Source organism: Gymnoscopelus braueri, assembly GCF_963280865.1.
Source record: "Gymnoscopelus braueri genome assembly, chromosome: 6".
NCBI lineage: Eukaryota > Metazoa > Chordata > Actinopteri > Myctophiformes > Myctophidae > Gymnoscopelus > Gymnoscopelus braueri.
This window is the reverse complement of record NC_137607.1, coordinates 29,918,376-29,940,085: the sequence shown is the minus strand read 5'-3', so window position 1 is coordinate 29,940,085 and position 21,710 is coordinate 29,918,376. Positions and strand designations below refer to the sequence as shown.

General features: G+C 46.4%; 1 protein-coding gene across 1 annotated transcript in view; it reads right to left on the bottom strand.

The window, feature by feature from the left end:
• Positions 1–21,710, bottom strand: part of dspb (desmoplakin b) — a 56,895-nt gene that overhangs the window by 21,499 nt on the left and 13,686 nt on the right. Inside the window, exons 12-23 of the mRNA XM_080430516.1 lie at positions 21,166–21,310; positions 19,682–20,700; positions 19,338–19,516; positions 18,381–18,519; positions 17,707–17,900; positions 17,391–17,553; positions 16,849–16,932; positions 16,496–16,603; positions 16,090–16,188; positions 14,707–15,882; positions 13,111–13,761; positions 104–12,036 (exon numbers count right to left, since the gene is read on the bottom strand). Coding sequence (XP_080286642.1) covers positions 104–12,036; positions 13,111–13,761; positions 14,707–15,882; positions 16,090–16,188; positions 16,496–16,603; positions 16,849–16,932; positions 17,391–17,553; positions 17,707–17,900; positions 18,381–18,519; positions 19,338–19,516; positions 19,682–20,700; positions 21,166–21,310 — 15,890 coding nt within the window. The remainder of the gene's footprint in view (positions 1–103; positions 12,037–13,110; positions 13,762–14,706; positions 15,883–16,089; positions 16,189–16,495; positions 16,604–16,848; positions 16,933–17,390; positions 17,554–17,706; positions 17,901–18,380; positions 18,520–19,337; positions 19,517–19,681; positions 20,701–21,165; positions 21,311–21,710) is intronic.

Genomic DNA, 21,710 nt, shown 5'->3' with positions numbered 1-21,710 from the left:
AATTCCCCCCACAGAATCCTGTGCTTGAAGTAGACGTATTGCAGTGTTCCTATCAATCATTCCTTTCTTCAAGGCTTCAAGCACTGAGAGGGGCTTGGCTGACCTTGGATCCTTGAAGCCCACAGCAGCAGCTTCAGCTGCTATTAGCCTATCCTTATCTGTCTTATCCACAACTCCTTTGGCATAGGCCTCTTCTACTGTCAGTTTCTGATTGGTCTTGGGGTCAATGATGTGGCCTGTGGCAGCCTGAGCCTCCAGTAGAAGATCAGCAGAGTCAGCGGACACTAATTTCTCCTTCTTGGCTTCTGTAAAGGACATTTTCCCTAGAGGTCCCGTTTCTACTCCAGCAATTGATCCTGTGCCCTTCAGATTGGCCTTCTTGTCCTCAGCAACCTCTGGGATAGATTTCTTTCCCTCGAGCAGTTGATCAAAGGTGGGTTTATCCAGTACTCCACAATCAAGCAGTTCTTGTGCTGTTACTGGTTTTCGTACACCTTCAAAGATAATTTTTGAGGGATCTTTCTTCTCTTTGGTGGGAAGTAGCAGCAGGCCACTCTGAGGCTCTGTCTTGCATTTCTTCTTCAAAGAAGCATAATCAGATTTGAGATCACCCTCTGGATCCAGGTAGCACTTAGGGCTCTGCTTTAGAGCATGACTTATGTCTTCATCTAGAAGGTTGCGCTTCATAGCTGTGTCTTTGGGGAGGAACACACTGATGAAGGGATCCAAAATTCCCCCCACAGAATCCTGTGCTTGAAGTAGACGTATTGCAGTGTTCCTATCAATCATTCCTTTCTTCATGGCTTCAAGCACTGAGAGGGGCTTGGCTGACCTTGGATCCTTGAAGCCCACAGCAGCAGCTTCTGCTGCTATTAGCCTATCCTTATCTGTCTTATCCACAACTCCTTTGGCATAGGCCTCTTCTACTGTCAGTTTCTGATTGGTCTTGGGGTCAATGATGTGGCCTGTGGCAGCCTGAGCCTCCAGTAGAAGATCAGCAGAGTCAGCGGACACTAATTTCTCTTTCTTGGCTTCTGTAAAGGACATTTTCCCTAGAGGTCCCGTTTCTACTCCAGCAATTGATCCTGTGCCCTTCAGATTGGCCTTCTTGTCCTCAGCAACCTCTGGGATAGATTTCTTTCCCTTGAGTAGTTGATCAAAGGTGGGTTTATCCAGTACTCCACAATCAAGCAGTTCTTGTGCTGTTACTGGTTTTCGTACACCTTCAAAGATAATTTTTGAGGGATCTTTCTTGTCTTTGGTGGGCAGTAGCAGCAGGCCACTCTGAGGCTCTGTCTTGCATTTCTTCTTCAAAGAAGCATAATCAGATTTGAGATCACCCTCTGGATCCAGGTAGCACTTAGGGCTCTGCTTTAGAGCACGACTTATGTCTTCATCTAGAAGGTTGCGCTTCATAGCTGTGTCTTTGGGGAGGAACACACTGATGAAGGGATCCAAAATTCCCCCCACAGAATCCTGTGCTTGAAGTAGACGTATTGCAGTGTTCCTATCAATCATTCCTTTCTTCATGGCTTCAAGCACTGAGAGGGGCTTGGCTGACCTTGGATCCTTGAAGCCCACAGCAGCAGCTTCTGCTGCTATTAGCCTATCCTTATCTGTCTTATCCACAACTCCTTTGGCATAGGCCTCTTCTACTGTCAGTTTCTGATTGGTCTTGGGGTCAATGATGTGGCCTGTGGCAGCCTGAGCCTCCAGTAGAAGATCAGCAGAGTCAGCGGACACTAATTTCTCTTTCTTGGCTTCTGTAAAGGACATTTTCCCTAGAGGTCCCGTTTCTACTCCAGCAATTGATCCTGTGCCCTTCAGATTGGCCTTCTTGTCCTCAGCAACCTCTGGGATAGATTTCTTTCCCTCGAGCAGTTGATCAAAGGTGGGTTTATCCAGTACTCCACAATCAAGCAGTTCTTGTGCTGTTACTGGTTTTCGTACACCTTCAAAGATAATTTTTGAGGGATCTTTCTTCTCTTTGGTGGGAAGTAGCAGCAGGCCACTCTGAGGCTCTGTCTTGCATTTCTTCTTCAAAGAAGCATAATCAGATTTGAGATCACCCTCTGGATCCAGGTAGCACTTAGGGCTCTGCTTTAGAGCACGACTTATGTCTTCATCTAGAAGGTTGCGCTTCATAGCTGTGTCTTTGGGGAGGAACACACTGATGATGGGATCCAAAATCCCCCCCACAGAATCCTGTGCTTGAAGTAGACGTATTGCGGTGTTCCTATCAATCATTCCTTTCTTCATGGCTTCAAGCACTGAGAGGGGCTTGGCTGACCTTGGATCCTTGAAGCCCACAGCAGCAGCTTCAGCTGCTATTAGCCTATCCTTATCTGTCTTATCCACAACTCCTTTGGCATAGGCCTCTTCTACTGTCAGTTTCTGATTGGTCTTGGGGTCAATGATGTGGCCTGTGGCAGCCTGAGCCTCCAGTAGAAGATCAGCAGAGTCAGCGGACACTAATTTCTCTTTCTTGGCTTCTGTAAAGGACATTTTCCCTAGAGGTCCCGTTTCTACTCCAGCAATTGATCCTGTGCCCTTCAGATTGGCCTTCTTGTCCTCAGCAACCTCTGGGATAGATTTCTTTCCCTCGAGTAGTTGATCAAAGGTGGGTTTATCCAGTACTCCACAATCAAGCAGTTCTTGTGCTGTTACTGGTTTTCGTACACCTTCAAAGATAATTTTTGAGGGATCTTTCTTCTCTTTGGTGGGAAGTAGCAGCAGGCCACTCTGAGGCTCTGTCTTGCATTTCTTCTTCAAAGAAGCATAATCAGATTTGAGATCACCCTCTGGATCCAGGTAGCACTTAGGGCTCTGCTTTAGAGCACGACTTATGTCTTCATCTAGAAGGTTGCGCTTCATAGCTGTGTCTTTGGGGAGGAACACACTGATGAAGGGATCCAAAATCCCCCCCACAGAATCCTGTGCTTGAAGTAGACGTATTGCAGTGTTCCTATCAATCATTCCTTTCTTCATGGCTTCAAGCACTGAGAGGGGCTTGGCTGACCTTGGATCCTTGAAGCCCACAGCAGCAGCTTCAGCTGCTATTAGCCTATCCTTATCTGTCTTATCCACCACTCCTTTGGCATAGGCCTCTTCTACTGTCAGTTTCTGATTGGTCTTGGGGTCAATGATGTGGCCTGTGGCAGCCTGAGCCTCCAGTAGAAGATCAGCAGAGTCAGCGGACACTAATTTCTCTTTCTTGGCTTCTGTAAAGGACATTTTCCCTAGAGGTCCCGTTTCTACTCCAGCAATTGATCCTGTGCCCTTCAGATTGGCCTTCTTGTCCTCAGCAACCTCTGGGATAGATTTCTTTCCCTCGAGTAGTTGATCAAAGGTGGGTTTATCCAGTACTCCACAATCAAGCAGTTCTTGTGCTGTTACTGGTTTTCGTACACCTTCAAAGATAATTTTTGAGGGATCTTTCTTGTCTTTGGTGGGCAGTAGCAGCAGGCCACTCTGAGGCTCTGTCTTGCATTTCTTCTTCAAAGAAGCATAATCAGATTTGAGATCACCCTCTGGATCCAGGTAGCACTTAGGGCTCTGCTTTAGAGCACGACTTATTTCTTCATCTAGAAGGTTGCGCTTCATAGCTGTGTCTTTGGGGAGGAACACACTGATGAAGGGATCCAAAATTCCCCCCACAGAATCCTGTGCTTGAAGTAGACGTATTGCAGTGTTCCTATCAATCATTCCTTTCTTCATGGCTTCAAGCACTGAGAGGGGCTTGGCTGACCTTGGATCCTTGAAGCCCACAGCAGCAGCTTCTGCTGCTATTAGCCTATCCTTATCTGTCTTATCCACAACTCCTTTGGCATAGGCCTCTTCTACTGTCAGTTTCTGATTGGTCTTGGGGTCAATGATGTGGCCTGTGGCAGCCTGAGCCTCCAGTAGAAGATCAGCAGAGTCAGCGGACACTAATTTCTCTTTTTTGGCTTCTGTAAAGGACATTTTCCCTAGAGGTCCCGTTTCTACTCCAGCAATTGATCCTGTGCCCTTCAGATTGGCCTTCTTGTCCTCAGCAACCTCTGGGATAGATTTCTTTCCCTCGAGCAGTTGATCAAAGGTGGGTTTATCCAGTACTCCACAATCAAGCAGTTCTTGTGCTGTTACTGGTTTTCGTACACCTTCAAAGATCATTTTTGAGGGATCTTTCTTCTCTTTGGTGGGAAGTAGCAGCAGGCCACTCTGAGGCTCTGTCTTGCATTTCTTCTTCAAAGAAGCATAATCAGATTTGAGATCACCCTCTGGATCCAGGTAGCACTTAGGGCTCTGCTTTAGAGCACGACTTATGTCTTCATCTAGAAGGTTGCGCTTCATAGCTGTGTCTTTGGGGAGGAACACACTGATGATGGGATCCAAAATCCCCCCCACAGAATCCTGTGCTTGAAGTAGACGTATTGCGGTGTTCCTATCAATCATTCCTTTCTTCATGGCTTCAAGCACTGAGAGGGGCTTGGCTGACCTTGGATCCTTGAAGCCCACAGCAGCAGCTTCAGCTGCTATTAGCCTATCCTTATCTGTCTTATCCACAACTCCTTTGGCATAGGCCTCTTCTACTGTCAGTTTCTGATTGGTCTTGGGGTCAATGATGTGGCCTGTGGCAGCCTGAGCCTCCAGTAGAAGATCAGCAGAGTCAGCGGACACTAATTTCTCTTTCTTGGCTTCTGTAAAGGACATTTTCCCTAGAGGTCCCGTTTCTACTCCAGCAATTGATCCTGTGCCCTTCAGATTGGCCTTCTTGTCCTCAGCAACCTCTGGGATAGATTTCTTTCCCTCGAGTAGTTGATCAAAGGTGGGTTTATCCAGTACTCCACAATCAAGCAGTTCTTGTGCTGTTACTGGTTTTCGTACACCTTCAAAGATAATTTTTGAGGGATCTTTCTTCTCTCTGGTGGGAAGTAGCAGCAGGCCACTCTGAGGCTCTGTCTTGCATTTCTTCTTCAAAGAAGCATAATCAGATTTGAGATCACCCTCTGGATCCAGGTAGCACTTAGGGCTCTGCTTTAGAGCACGACTTATGTCTTCATCTAGAAGGTTGCGCTTCATAGCTGTGTCTTTGGGGAGGAACACACTGATGAAGGGATCCAAAATCCCCCCCACAGAATCCTGTGCTTGAAGTAGACGTATTGCAGTGTTCCTATCAATCATTCCTTTCTTCATGGCTTCAAGCACTGAGAGGGGCTTGGCTGACCTTGGATCCTTGAAGCCCACAGCAGCAGCTTCAGCTGCTATTAGCCTATCCTTATCTGTCTTATCCACCACTCCTTTGGCATAGGCCTCTTCTACTGTCAGTTTCTGATTGGTCTTGGGGTCAATGATGTGGCCTGTGGCAGCCTGAGCCTCCAGTAGAAGATCAGCAGAGTCAGCGGACACTAATTTCTCTTTCTTGGCTTCTGTAAAGGACATTTTCCCTAGAGGTCCCGTTTCTACTCCAGCAATTGATCCTGTGCCCTTCAGATTGGCCTTCTTGTCCTCAGCAACCTCTGGGATAGATTTCTTTCCCTCGAGCAGTTGATCAAAGGTGGGTTTATCCAGTACTCCACAATCAAGCAGTTCTTGTGCTGTTACTGGTTTTCGTACACCTTCAAAGATAATTTTTGAGGGATCTTTCTTCTCTTTGGTGGGAAGTAGCAGCAGGCCACTCTGAGGCTCTGTCTTGCATTTCTTCTTCAAAGAAGCATAATCAGATTTGAGATCACCCTCTGGATCCAGGTAGCACTTAGGGCTCTGCTTTAGAGCACGACTTATGTCTTCATCTAGAAGGTTGCGCTTCATAGCTGTGTCTTTGGGGAGGAACACACTGATGATGGGATCCAAAATCCCCCCCACAGAATCCTGTGCTTGAAGTAGACGTATTGCGGTGTTCCTATCAATCATTCCTTTCTTCATGGCTTCAAGCACTGAGAGGGGCTTGGCTGACCTTGGATCCTTGAAGCCCACAGCAGCAGCTTCAGCTGCTATTAGCCTATCCTTATCTGTCTTATCCACAACTCCTTTGGCATAGGCCTCTTCTACTGTCAGTTTCTGATTGGTCTTGGGGTCAATGATGTGGCCTGTGGCAGCCTGAGCCTCCAGTAGAAGATCAGCAGAGTCAGCGGACACTAATTTCTCTTTCTTGGCTTCTGTAAAGGACATTTTCCCTAGAGGTCCCGTTTCTACTCCAGCAATTGATCCTGTGCCCTTCAGATTGGCCTTCTTGTCCTCAGCAACCTCTGGGATAGATTTCTTTCCCTCGAGCAGTTGATCAAAGGTGGGTTTATCCAGTACTCCACAATCAAGCAGTTCTTGTGCTGTTACTGGTTTTCGTACACCTTCAAAGATAATTTTTGAGGGATCTTTCTTCTCTTTGGTGGGAAGTAGCAGCAGGCCACTCTGAGGCTCTGTCTTGCATTTCTTCTTCAAAGAAGCATAATCAGATTTGAGATCACCCTCTGGATCCAGGTAGCACTTAGGGCTCTGCTTTAGAGCACGACTTATGTCTTCATCTAGAAGGTTGCGCTTCATAGCTGTGTCTTTGGGGAGGAACACACTGATGAAGGGATCCAAAATCCCCCCCACAGAATCCTGTGCTTGAAGTAGACGTATTGCAGTGTTCCTATCAATCATTCCTTTCTTCATGGCTTCAAGCACTGAGAGGGGCTTGGCTGACCTTGGATCCTTGAAGCCCACAGCAGCAGCTTCAGCTGCTATTAGCCTATCCTTATCTGTCTTATCCACCACTCCTTTGGCATAGGCCTCTTCTACTGTCAGTTTCTGATTGGTCTTGGGGTCAATGATGTGGCCTGTGGCAGCCTGAGCCTCCAGTAGAAGATCAGCAGAGTCAGCGGACACTAATTTCTCTTTCTTGGCTTCTGTAAAGGACATTTTCCCTAGAGGTCCCGTTTCTACTCCAGCAATTGATCCTGTGCCCTTCAGATTGGCCTTCTTGTCCTCAGCAACCTCTGGGATAGATTTCTTTCCCTCGAGTAGTTGATCAAAGGTGGGTTTATCCAGTACTCCACAATCAAGCAGTTCTTGTGCTGTTACTGGTTTTCGTACACCTTCAAAGATAATTTTTGAGGGATCTTTCTTGTCTTTGGTGGGCAGTAGCAGCAGGCCACTCTGAGGCTCTGTCTTGCATTTCTTCTTCAAAGAAGCATAATCAGATTTGAGATCACCCTCTGGATCCAGGTAGCACTTAGGGCTCTGCTTTAGAGCACGACTTATTTCTTCATCTAGAAGGTTGCGCTTCATAGCTGTGTCTTTGGGGAGGAATACACTGATGATGGGATCCAAAATTCCCCCCACAGAATCCTGTGCTTGAAGTAGACGTATTGCAGTGTTCCTGTCAATCATTCCTTTTTTCATGGCCTCAAGCACTGAGAGGGGCTTGGCTGACCTTGGATCCTTGAAACCCACAGCAGCAGCTTCTGCTGCTATTAGCCTATCCTTATCTGTCTTATCCACAATTCCTTTGGCATAGGCTTCTTCTACTGTCAGTTTCTGATTGGTCTTGGGGTCAATGATGTGGCCTGTGGCAGCCTGAGCCTCCAGTAGCAGATTAGCAGAGTCAGCGGACACAATTTTCTCTTTCTTGGCTTCTGTAAAGGACATTTTCCCTAGAGGTCTAGTTTCTACACCAGCAATTGATCCTGTGCCCTTTAGATTGGCCTTCTTTTCCTCAGCAACCTCTGGGATAGACTTCTTTCCCTCGAGCAGTTGATCAAAGGTGGGTTTATCCAGTACTCCGCAATCAAGCAGTTGTTGTGCTGTTACTGGTTTTCGTACACCTTCAAAGATAATTTTTGAGGGATCTTTCTTGTCCTTGGTGGGCAGTAGCAGCAGGGCGCTTTGAGGATCTGCCTTGCATCTCTTCTTCAAAGAAGCATAATCAGATTTAAGATCAGTGTCTGGATCCAGGTAGCACTTAGGGCTCTGGTTTAGGGCACGACAAAGGTCTTCATCTAGAAGGTTGCGCTTCATAGCTACGTCTTTGGGGAGGAACACACTGACGATGGGATCTAGAATCCCCCCCACAGACTCCTGGGCTTGGAGTAGTCGTATTGCAGTATCCCTGTCAACTATTCCTTTTTTCAGGGCCTCAAACACTGAGAGGGGCTTGCCTGTGATATGATCCTGATATCCTACAGCAGCAGCTTCTGCTGCTAACAGTCTAACTTGATCCTTGTTATCCACTACTCCCTTTGCACATGCCTCATCTACTGTCAGTTTCTGGTTGGTTTTGGGGTCGATGATGTGGCCTGTAGCAGCCTGTGCTTCCAGTAGTAAGTCAGCACTCTCGGATCGGAGGATATTTTCCTTCTTGGCATCTGTCAAGGACATTTTTCCTTTATGTGCAGTGACCGAACTCGGATCTTTCAGATTTTCAACTATCACCCCAGCAATTGGTCCAGTCCCCTTCAAATTTACTTTCTTCTCCACAGATACCTCTGGGACAGTCTTATGTCCATTGACCAGTTGGTCAAAAGTGGTTCTGTCTAGTACACAACATTCAAGCAGCTGCTGTGCTGTGACTGGCTTGCGAACACCTTCAAAGACCAATTTAGAAGGATCTATCTTGCCAGAGGTAGGCAGAAGCCGAAGGCCGGTGTGAGGTTCTGTTTTGCATCTTTTCTTTAGAGAGCCATAGCTGGCACCCATATTAGTTTCTGGGTCCACATAGCACTCAGGAGTCTGGCTTAGTGCATGACAGAGGTCTTCATCTAAAAGATTGCGCTTCATAGCTATGTCTCTGGGGAGGAACACGCTAAGGATGGGATCCAGAATGCCTCCAACAGACTCCTGGGCCTGGAGCAAACGTATTGCTGTGTTCTTGTCAATCATACCTTTCTTTGTTGCCTGACAAATTGAGATAGGCTTAGCTGTGCTGGCATCCCTGAAGCCTACTGCAGCAGCTTCCGCTAATAACAGCCTATCTTTATCCCCCTCATCCACCACCCCTTTGGTACAGGCCTCATCCACTGTCAGTTTCTGATTGAATTTTGGGTCAATTATGTGACCTGTTGCAGCCTGAGCATCCAGCAGCAGGTTGGTGCAATCAATAGACACAATGTTCTTTTTCTTGGCTTCTGTAAAGGACATTTTTCCACCATGTCTAGCTGATACACCAGCAATTGGTCCTGTGCCCTTTAGATTCACCAGCTTGTCCTCAGACACCTCTGGGACAGATGTCTGTCCCTTGACAAGTTGATCAAACGTGGGTTTGTCCAGTACACCACAATCAAGCAGCTGCTGTGCTGTGACTGGTTTTCGGACACCATCAAAGACCAGTTTAGAGGGATCTATCTTGTCAGCGGTAGGGAGAAGCAGAAGGCCTGTGTGAGGCTCTGTCTTGCATTTTGTCTTTAGAGACCCATAGCTTGCACCTAGATCAGTGTCAGGATCCTGGTAGTACTCAGGGCTCTGGCTTAGAACACAACAAAGATCTTTATCTATAAGGCTGCGCTTCATAGCTGTGTCTTTGGGGAGGAACACACTGAGAATGGGATCCAGAATCCCCCCAACGGACTCCTGGGCCTGGAGTAGACGTATTGCAGTGTCCCTGTCAATGATGCCCTTTTTCATGGCCTCAAACACAGAGAGGGGCTTTGCTGTGCTAGGGTCCTTGTAGCCTACAGCTGCAGCTTCTGCAGCCAACAGCCTATCTCTATCCCATTCATCCACAACTCCTTTGGCACATGCCTCCTCCACCGTCAGTTTCTGATTGGTTTTGGGGTTGATAATGTGGCCTGTAGCAGCCTGTGCATCCAGTAATAAGTCAACACTATCTGTAGAGAGGAGATTCTCTTTCTTGGCTTCTGTCAAGGAGATTTTGCCTTTCCGTCCAGTAACTGATCCCGGACCCTTCAAACCTACAAGTACTACTCCAGCTATTGGTCCAGTCCCCTTCAAACTTACTCTCTTGTCCACGGATACCTCTGGGACAGTCTTATGTCCCTTCACAAGTTGGTCAAAAGTGGGTTGGTCCAGTACACCACAATCTAGCAGCTGCTGTGCTGTGACTGGCTTTCTAACACCTTCGAAGACCAATTTAGAGGGATCTATCTTGTCAGAGATCGGTAGAAGTAGAAATCCTGTGTGAGGCTCTGTCTTGCATCGTTTCTTTAGAGCCCCATAACTCGCACCAAGATCAGTGTCTGTATCCTGGTAGCACTCAGGACTCTGGTTTAAGGCACAACAAAGGTCTTCATCTATAATATTGCGTTTAATAGCTGTGTCTCTAGGAAGGAACACACTGAGAATGGGATCCAGAATTCCTCCAACAGACTCCTGGGCCTGGAGTAAACGTATAGCAGTATCCCTGTCAATAATTCCCTTGTTCATGGCTTCAAACACTGAAAGTGCCTTTGCTGTACTAGGATCCTGGTAGCCTACAGCAGCAGCTTCTGCTGCTAATAGCCTATCTCTGTCCCATTCATCCACTACTCCTTTTACACATGCCTCATCCACTGTCAGTTTCTGATTGGTTTTGGGGTCAATTATATGGCCTGTAGCAGCCTGGGCATCTAGTAATAAGTCAACACTCTCTGGGGGCAGGAGCTTCACTTTCTTGGCCTCTGTTAGGGACATTTTGCCTTGATGTACAACCACTGATTGTGGATGCTTCAGACTTTGAACTATCACTCCAGCTATTGGTCCAGTCCCCTTCAAACTGACCTTCTTTTCCATGGACACTTCGGGGACAGTTTTTACCCCTTTTACTAGCTTGTTAAATGTGGGCCTATCTAATACACCACAATCAAGCAACTGCTGTGCTGTGACTGGCTTTCGAACACCTTCAAATACCAATTTAGAGGGATCTATCTTGTCAGAGACAGGCAGAAGGAGAAGGTCTGTTTTAGGTTCAGTCTTGCATCTTCTCTTAAGTGACACATAGCTGGCACCCAACTCTGATTCTGGGTCTAGGTAAAGCTCAGGCCTCTGATTCAGAGCACGGTACATTTCCTCATCAATGAGATCACGCTCCATGGCTGTGTCTTTAGGGAGGAACACACTGAGTATGGGATCCAGAATGCCCCCAACTGACTCCTGGGCCTGGAGTAAACGCAGTGCTGTGTTCTTGTCTGTGAGCCCTTTCTTCATGGCCTGAAATACTGACAAAGGTTTGCCTGTGCCAGGATCATGGAAGCCCACCGCAGCTGCTTCTGCTGCAATCAGCCTCTGTCGATCCCCCTCATCCACCACACCTTGGTCACATGCCTCCTCCACAGTCAGTTTCTGATTGGATCTGGGGTCGATAATGTGGCCTGTAGCAGCTTGGGCATCCAGTAGCAGGTCAGCACTGTCTGGAGGCAGTAGATTCTCTTTTTTTGCCTGTGTCAAGGACATTTTGTCTTGACGTCCAACAAATGACCCTGGACCCTTCAGCTGTTCAACTATCACGCCAGCTATGGGTCCAGTCCCCTTCAGACTGACTTTCTTTTCCACAGACACCTCTGGGACAGTCTTCTGCCCATTCACAAGCAGGTTAAATGTGTGCCTGTCCAAGACACCGCAGTCAAGCAACTGCTGTGCTGTGACTGGCTTTCTTACACCATCAAAGACTAAGGAGGAGGGATCAAGAGTGGGAACCTCTCTAATACTCTCTAGCTCAGTTTGCATGGTCTTTCTGACTACAGCCTTCTCTTTCACCTCTTTCTGAAGGGTAGAGAGCCTGCTCTTGTAGGCCTCCTCAACCTGATTCACCTCCCTCATCAGCCTCTCTATCTCACTTTTATGACTTTTCCTTTCTCGCTCCAGGCGCTCCTTGTCCAAGTCATATTGACGGACAAGGCCTTCCTTACTCTCAGACTGATTCTTCCAGTAAATAAAGTCCTTCCTCACCTTCTCGTTTTCCTCTTGCAAATGCTGTTTATGGCGGAGCTCAGACTCCAGTGATAATTTGATGCGGCTGAGCTCATTCTCTAGGCTCTGGAACTGATCCTTGTCTTCCTCGAAAGACTTCAGTTTGTCCTGAAGGGCATCTCGCTCCTTCACCATCTCATTATATTGAGATTGAGTGGACTGGATTAAAGATGTTGTCTGCAGAAAAACAGGGAGAAGATGAAGAATAAAAGGGACAAAAAGAGAAAAAACAAGTTAGAATTTGAATATTAAGACACTGAATTGTAAGAGCAATCTTTCTGCATTTAAAAGTGCAGGTGTATACAAGCATAATATTACACTGTCAAGAAAGTGACACTATTATTCAAAATGAAATTCTATTCATTTTAACAAACAAAAACAACACATACAGGGTTAGGGAGTCACAGAATTGTATAATATATTATTATTAATTTAATTAATTGCTATTATTTTTATTTGTATTATTAATTTAATTAATTTGATCAAAGTATTTCATATTCAAAGTGGCCTTCCCAACCATGCATGTTTTGACAGATGTTTCTGCACTACATCACATTTAAATCTACACAAGCAAACCAACTAAATATATACTTTTTCATACAATAGTACCCATATTCTGAAAGCCGCAATCTGCAATCTGCAATTTTACAAAATATCAGTCCTACAAGGTAGAACTCAAGGTGGTGGAGAAATGGTACCACTCCTGATCCTCTGGGATGTGAATGTAAGGACAGACATACTGATTTTCTAAGAGTTGGTGAATGTTTTGAACTAAGCAATTTACAGATTTACAGATTGCAGATTGTAGTTACCATAAATGGGACAATGGAGACAATTCAAGATCACGCAACACAAACAGTGACAAATGTATCCTGAATTTTGACCAGAGGAACAGTTGCAGTGTTGATGATGGATGATTATGGCTAAAACTAGGAAAGGCAAAAAAGCATGCTAAATGGTGAATTATCAGACAGTGTGGCCAGAAAGATGGCTGATCAAATAGGTTGGCAGGCAAAGAGAGGCACAGATCACATTGGCACATACTGTACTGGCATGCAAATGCATTAAACACATATAATGACATGTGTTCAAATCAGAGTCATAGACGTGCAAGGCATCTATCTAGTGAGAATTCCAGCATGCAAGAAAAAGCTTGTTCCACAGCCAGCTATACTGTAGCTACTTGACTGTTCCAAATTAGGACTCTGATTTGGAAAGACACAGGTGGTCCAGGACAAACAGGTCATGTACCTCGATGGCCTGCCTTTGTATTTGTTCAACCTCCACCTTGAGCTTCTCCCTCTCTGAAGAGAGCTCAGAGACCAGGTTCTGGTAGTCCACGCTGCTGTGAGTGCTGCTCTGTAGCTGCGCTTCCAAAGCTGTTGTTTGTGATTCCACCTCATCTTCACTTGCCAGCTTGGATCTTGCAAGGTCTTCTTTCTCATGTCGTACAACCCTCAGCATCTCCTCTAACTTCAGCCTCTCTTTGGTTAACATTTCTGTCTGGTCCTTCAGTCTCAGGAGCTCAGCAGTGTTTTCATTCAGTGCCTTACTCTTTTCTTCTATGATTTTGTAAAGGCTCTCATTCCGGAGGTTTGCCTCCTTTATGCATGCCTGCTCCTGGAGGAGCTGTGCTTGCAGGGTCTTCATCTCTGAGCTCAACTGGGTCAAACGCTCTGTTGATAACTTGTTTTGTCTCAGGCTTTGCTCTAGTTCTCCCCGCATTCTACGCTGCTCCTCTTCACCTCTCCTTCCTGAAGCATTGGTCTGTTCTTGGCTATGGCGTAAGGTGGTGATAGTGCTGGTATACTCCTTCATGGTCATGGTGGTTTGTTTCAATTCTGTTTCTACCCTCCTTCTCTTGGTCACTTCGTCTTGATTGATTTTCCTCAGACACTCCACCTGGCCCTGTAGTTCATCTCTGACAGCCTGGAGATCCTTGGTGCTGCCCTGTAACCTGGCCGTATTCTGCTCGACCCTCAGCCTCTCTTTGGTTAATGTTTCTGTCTGGTGCTTCAGCCTCTGGAGTTCAGCAGCATTTTCATTCAGTGCCTTACTATTTTCTTCTATGGTTTTGTTAAGGCTCTCATTCTGGAGGTTTGCCTCCATTATGCATGCCTGCTCCTGGAGGAGCTGTGCTTGCAGGGTCTTCATCTCTGAGCTTAACTGGGTCAAATGCTCTGTTGACACCTTGTTTTGTCTCAAGCTCTTTTCTAGCTCTTCCTGCAGCCTACGCTGTTCCTCTTCACCTATCCTTCCTGAAGCATCGGTCTGTTCTTGGCTGTGGCGTAGAGTGGTGATAGTGCTTGTATATTCCTTAATAGTCATGGTGGTCTGTTCCAATTCTGTTTCTACCCTCCTTCTCCTCGTCACTTCCTCTTGATTGGTCTTCCTCAGAGTCTCCACCTGAGCCTCTAGTCCATCTCTGACAGCCTGGAGTTCCTTGACGCGTCCCTGTAAAATGGTTGCATTCTGCTCAACCCTGTTCAGTGTCTTACTCTTTTCATCTATGGTTTTGTGAATACTCTCCTTCTGGAGGTTTAGCTCCTTTATGCATGCCTGCTCCTGAAGGAGCCGTGCCTGCAGGGTCTTCAGCTCTGAGCTCAACTGGGTCAAACGCTCTGTTGATACCTTGTTTTGTCTCAAGCTTTTCTCTAGCTCTTCCTGCAGCCTACGCTGCTCCTCTTCACCTCTTCTTCCTGAAGCATTTGTCTGTTCTTGGCTGTGGCGTAGAGTGGTGATAGCGCTTGCATATTCCTTCATGGTCATGGTGGTCTGTTCCAATTCTGCCTCGACCTTACTTCTCCTGGTCACTTCCTCTTGATTGGCCATTCTCAGCATCTCTACCTGACCCTCTAGTCCATCTCTGACAGCCTGGAGGTCCTTGATGCGTACCTGTAACCTGGCCATATTCTGCTCAACCCTGTTCCTCTCACCGACTTCCCTCTTCAGGTCTATACGCATCTTCTCAAGCTCCTCCTCACACTCGCGCAGCTGAGTCATGGTTAAGGAGGATGTAGCCACGTTGGCCTGTAGCTGGCCCAGGCTCTGCTCCATCACAGCCTGTCCTTCCTCTGTGATTCTCCTCCTGCGGGTCTCCTCCTCTAGGCTGTGTGTGAGGTAGACTAGCTGCTCACCCTTCTCCTCTAGTTTCTTGATCACATCAGCTAATTCCTCCCTGTGTTGGCTGTCATCTTCTGCACTTTGCCTGAGCAGCGTCTCCACCTGGGCCTCCAGCTCTCTCCTCCTGCGCCCCTCTTCCATGATTACAGAGCGCTGACTGTGGGCCTCCTCTTCTGCCCTTCGCCTGTGTTCGTCAGCCTGGCTGATAGACAACCTAAGCCTCCTCAGCTCCTCCTCTAAATCCCCCCTCTCTGACTCCATCCTCTCACATTGCAACTGCATGTCGGCTGTGTCCTCCTCCCTCTGAGCTGCCAGCATCTGGATGTCAGCGTGATCAGCATGGATCTGGGACTCATAGCTGAGCTTAAGGTTATTGATCTCAGCATTGTACTGATTCCTTACCTTTGACATTTGCTGCTCCAGCTGCTTACTATTCGCCGCCTCCTCAGCCAGCTGCTGCCGCAGTTTCTCTGCCTCACGCTCCCTGTCGGCCACGCTCTTCTCCACCTCCATCTTGGCCCAGTTTACCTCCTCTAGCTGCATCTGCCTCTTTCGCAGCTGCGTGTCGTACTCCTGCTGCTGCTCTGCGTGGCGCTCCTCTGCCGATCTCCGCTTGCTTTTCTCCTCCTCCATCTGTTGGTTGAGGTGCCCCACCTGGCCTTGGAGTTCGGTCAGCTGGTTGTGGGTGGAGTCCAGGGTGTCCTGCGCGGAGCTGCACTTCAGGGCTGTGTCTCTCTTCACCTCGCCCAGAGCCAGCACCTGCTCCTGGGACTGGGAGAGCTCCAACTGGTAGCGGGAGACGGCCTCCTCTAGGGACCGGTTCTTGGCATGGTGGCCCTGCGTGTCCTCTTTCACAATGCGAAGCTCCTCCTCCAGCAGGTCGATTTTGGTGTTACGGATCTAGAGGTGAGGCAAAACACAGATGGAGGGCTTATGTAAACGCAAGTTATTTCATATATAAGCAGCAAAGCATACCTCAATGCTGTAATGGGAACAAACATAATTAACGGACAATACTCTTATCTTGACAAAATAACACATACTTATTTTGCATACGGTTTTAATGATATTTCATGAAAGTGGGTTAAAGCATCAGATAATAATTACCTTAAGCTCCTCCATGTTTTTAAGCATCGCTCCCAGGTATTTGTAGTGGTCACCAGAGATGGCGAGCAACTCTGTGTAACGGGTCTGCAGCAAGGTCGCCTGAAATAGAGACAGCAAACTCAGCATCAATGTCATTAGTATCACAGTAAGGTGGTCAATTATGGACAGCTCTCTCCTTTGCTCACAAATGTGCAAACACAAACGCTAAACCTTTATGCATTTAAAATATTTGTTTCTGTTCATAACTAACAGTGCTGCTGCCATCTTGGCTAGCTCTCCTTTGTAAAAATGGATCTCCATGGAACTACAAATGAATTGTTTCCAGTGTTTTATTGAGACTGCCTCCAGGGTAAAAGACGGTCATTAGGTTCCCAGTATGAGATCATTGAGTGAGTGATGCCGTTACCTCCTGCGTGAGATCCATAGAAGGAGAATTCAGCATGGTCCTCTTTATAGGAATGTTAAGAAGAGTCTCAACACCAGAGCTGTATGATGCCAGGTCTGATTCATAGTCCTAAAGGCAAAAACAAAACAAAAACTAAGTGTGTATAATGATCTTTGCTGTGGAACAACAGTGGGCATGCAGTCCAGTGGAGGGGAGGGACAGGAGAGAAGGCTGTAGATTATGTCCTACCCCACCAGTCAGTTTCTGAATCAAGCATCTTAACCACCATCATAACTATCAATGGCCAAGCGACAAACCTTTGTGATTTGTACAAAATAACAACAAAAAGTATGTACTATAATAGACCTCCATACCTTAATAGAGTTCACACAGGTGTCTATGTCCCTTATGACACTCTCCACTGTCTCTCTCTTTCCTTTGATCTCGGTATTCAGGGCCTGAGAACACATACACCTTAACATAAGTCCATTATTGTTGATAAAATGTTAAAGTGTGTTACTGTATGTGAATACAATAGCACACTTTGTATGTGTGGAATGTTTAAATTCACATATCACCCGTACAAACAATCAATATTAAAGGGGAACTTTGTCATTATTTATTGTATTGTAAATTATATCATCTATTATGAGGAGGACAATCTGACATAACACTTCATAATGCATTCATGTGTGGCATAAGCCTACGCAAAATTACAAAGGCTTTCAGTGAGATGCTGATGGTGCGTGATTTTCCAGCGCAAGCTCTCAAAATGTAATACACTGGGAAGTGTTATGACAATTTTTTACATCTGCTCCTTACAAGAGAACCACAGCATTCATGTTAAATGTCCACTTCTAAGAATTAAAGTAAGCTGAAGTTAAGTGAAATTAATGAAAAATGAACAGAGACAGACCCTCTGATGGCTGATGTGGTCATTCAATGTCTGGAGGTCTTGTATCTTGGAGGCCTGTAGGGTGTCCTGTTTCTTGCGTGTGGATTGAATCCATTTATCGAGGGAAGTACTGGTACGCTTATAGTGCTGCAACTGGGGCAGATACAACTCCAGGTCCCTGAGTCTTAGTGAGGGAAAGAGAAGGACACAGTTGTTGAGTTTTTCTTACAGTAGGTAGTAAATTCTGTGTGTGTGTGTGTGTGTGTGTGTGTGTGTGTGTGTGTGTGTGTGTGTGTGTGTGTGTGTGTGTGTGTGTGTGTGTGGAAGAGAGCAGTACCTGCTGCCAATCTGGTTCTGGATGCGTTGCCAACGGTCTGCCTGTAGGCCAACCTGCTCGTTGTATTTAGACAGGATCATGTCACACCGATGGGAGGACCCAGACACCTGGTCGTTCCAGTGGCCCACCTTGGCCAGCTCTGCCTCCATAGAGTCAAGGACATCTCTGTTCTGATCCAACTCTGCTTTCATGTTCTGATCAAAACCAACATGGACCATATAGTCAACAGTGTGATTTCTAAACCGGCAGACTCTCATGGCCGCTCTAGAAAATATATAACACATACCTTTCTACATATGTATTTGATAAAGCTATTCATTTCATTAGATAATCATGAAAAGCATAGTGACAATTGGCCTAGATTTAGTAAGTACCCTTACTAAATCCATGACTTGACCTCCCCTCACAGAGACTTTGATACCAGTTTCTCTAATTCAAACTGATGGTTGACACCAGTGAGCCATGCAGTAACACACACTGGTATTCTGCCCTACATAGAGACAGGTATGCAGTCGTGTGTAAAAGCTAGGAATAGGACAGTGTCCGTTTTAATGTTCTTTGCTTGTGTAACAGAAATAAGGAACGTTGAGGAATGAAAATGACAAAACAAGGTCCCTGCTGCAAACTTAAATGTTTTTGAAGAACAGTAAGCAAGCCGTTATTCCCTACTGTACCTTCAGCGCAAACATGTAGTTCTCCACTTCACCAGAGACCAGAGAAGTGGTTTCCTTCTCCGTCAGTCTGGCCTCATGAACTTTCACAATGTCCTCAGCCTGGTCCACATTCTCCAGTAGACCCCTTAGAGCCTGCATCCTGATGCAAAGAAAGGACAAAGGTGGAAGGAGGTGTACAAGACAGAGAAGTGTGTTAAAGTCATGTAGGAATCAGTCACTTGTACGTACGTATGTGTTAGGGCCAACCTTGCTGTTCAATACATGTGTATGTAGTGTTGTTTGTATGTCTGGCCTTGTGGGGAAGGATGGTGGCGGAATGGGGAGGGGTGGATGGGAGTTTTGGGAGAAAAAGTAAAACCAAAGAGTTGTTTTAATTTTTGTGACTTGAATACAATGTCATGTGTACTCTTTGAATACATTTTGCTTTAAAAACAAAACAAAGAAAACCTTGCTGTTCTAGACGCAAATGTTAAGCAAAGCAAGACTCACCGGTAGCAGACAAATAACCTAATGTCATATATAATGCCAAAAACAGAAGAAAACAGAGTTGGATAGTGCTCATTGTAGTACTAAAACAAGGTTAAGAGAGTCAGAAAATGTTTTCAAACCATTGCAACTTAAATATTTGCTAAATGGCACTTCTGTCTTATGGCAAGAATAAGACAGAAGTGGCAAATATGTTTTTGGTCAATTAAGATCTTATATTTGTAAATATTTGTAGGCTCGGACGCTCCGTGGTTTTAATCGACAATTATGCAGGGCAGGGAAAAATGGCAGTTTGATGATTCGACTCAGTGAATGTAGGACAACTGCGTGATCTGTGAATGATGAATCTAAATGTTACCTTTTATGGGACAGACCTTGTGTGTGTGTGTGTGTGTGTGTGTGTGTGTGTGTGTGTGTGTGTGTGTGTGTGTGCGTGTGTGCGTGCGTGCGTGTTTGTGTTTCGTTGCCTACCTGCCTAAGTAGGCTGAGGAGCAGCTCTCCGCACTGCCCATTCTTTGGTTGATGGTGCTGATCTCACTGCGTAGGAACTGTGCTTTGTCAGCATCCGTCATGCCCTGCAGCTCATTCAGGATTTGCTCCCTCAGACGTACGTACTCCACACGCACGGAGTCAATGTCGCGCTGTGCCATCTGCAGAAAAGTACATACGAATTACAGTTTTTGCACACCGTAGGATATTATTGTGTTATTTTCAAGTCACGCAGACAGGGGTAGATGCTTGAAATTTTGTTTTTACTTATAACGAACGTGTTCATCAACGTGTTTTTGTGTGAATCATGTAGACGCCCAGTATACCTCCAGCTGTGCGATCCGGAGGCCACAGTCTTGCGCTACATCCTCCCCCAGGCAGATGTGAAGGTTCTGAGTCAGCGTTCCTTCGACCGCCTCCAGCCTCTGTCGGAGCACGTGCATCTCGGACAGGCTGTGTGAGACGGCAGAAGACGAGCCCAAGGCGGACGAAAGGGAGGAAGAGGAGGCCCGGGACACTCTCTTTGCTTCCACCTTCCTCACCTCCACTTTTTTCACTTCCGCCGCTCTCCTCCACGCCTCCTCCTCAGCCACTCTCCTCCTGGCCTCCTCCTCGGCCAGTCTCCTCCTCGAGTCCTCCTCGACCAGTCTCCTCCTTGCGTCCTCCTCGGCCAATCTCATCCTGGACTCCTCGGCCAATATCCTCCGTGCTTCCTCCTCGGCCGCTCTCCTCCTCACCTCCTCCTCGGCCGCTCTCCTCCTCGACTCCTCGGCCAATATCTTCCTCGCCTCCTCCTCGGACAGTCTCCTCCTCACCTCCTCCTCGGTCAATCTCCTCCTCGACTCTTCGGCCAATATCTTCCTCGCCTCCTCCTCGGCCGCTCTCCTCCTCACCTCCTCCTCAACCACTCTCCTCCTCACCACCTCCTCCTCAGCCTGCTGCTGCTGCAGAATAATCAGTTGCTGTTGCCGCTGGTGCTCGACCTCCATTTGCTGCTGCTGCCTTAGAATAATCAGTTGCTGTTGACGGGCTTGCTCGGCCTGCTGTGCCTCCACTTGTTGTTGCTGGAGAATTATCAGTTGTTGGTGACGCTGTTGCTCAGCCTGCATCTGCATTGCTTGTGGCTGTATAAATATCAGTTGGTGTTGAAGTGGCTGTTCCACCTGTCTCAATTCTATGTGCTGTTGTTGCTGTTGCACTCCTATTAGTTGTTGTTGTTGTTGTTGTTGTTGTTGCTGTTGCACTTCTATGTGTTGTTGTTGCTGTTGCACTTCTATTTGTTGTGTTTGCTGGTTCACTTCTATTTGTTGTTGCTGGTTCACTTCTACTTGTTGCTGGTGTGCACCTAGGGGAACACATAGGATACACGTGTTAAAGGAAAGAAGAGGACAAGCATTAATAGTTACCATTTCTAATCTTCTGGTCTTATGCTGTACTACACTGTGTCTTGCAGCTCTGCATTATCAATGTAGGCTAGACTAATAGAACTTTTGTGTGGCTGTAGAATACAGTACAAACTATACAGACATTTTCAGACCACATTTCTGCACAAAAGTGGGTTACAGAAAGACTAGAATGAGAAATGGAAATGGATTCAAAGCAGCCAACTTTGTTATGTAGCCAAATGCTTTCAAAGAATGTTCAGTGCAAGTTAGGCAAAATGAAATATTCTATTCTATATTCCAAAAAACTAATTAACTTCCATGTTTGCCTGCAAAACCTCTTTTGAGTCACAAGAAAAACAATTTCCTAAAATGTGGGTTGCCATAGATTTTTTTAGAGAATATGTAATTATTTTAGCTGTACTGACTGTAAGAGGGCAGCTCCACCACCATCTGCTCATAGTGGTCCTGAGCTCCAGAGTACTGGTTCTCAATGCTCTTCTGGTCCTCCTCAGCAAACATCTGGGAGTCATGGAAGTGCGCTTGAACTCCTCGTAGTGGGTCTCCAGACTCCTAATAATGCTACGGTACTCCTCTGGACGCATACTGGACAGCTGAAACACAGACACAAACACACACGCACACACACACACACACACACACACACACACGCATGCACACACGCGCACACACACACACACACACACACACACACACACACACACACACACACACACACACACACACACACACACACACACACACACACACACACACACACACACACACACACACACACACACACACACACACACACACACACACACACAGGGGAAAATAGATTAGACATAAACAATGTTGGAATCACAGAAGACAAAAGCATCACCATAGACAATGGTACATATGAAAATAGTATATTCTGTTACTTTAGGATGTCATCCTTAGGCATATAAACATTATAAACAATGTTTCA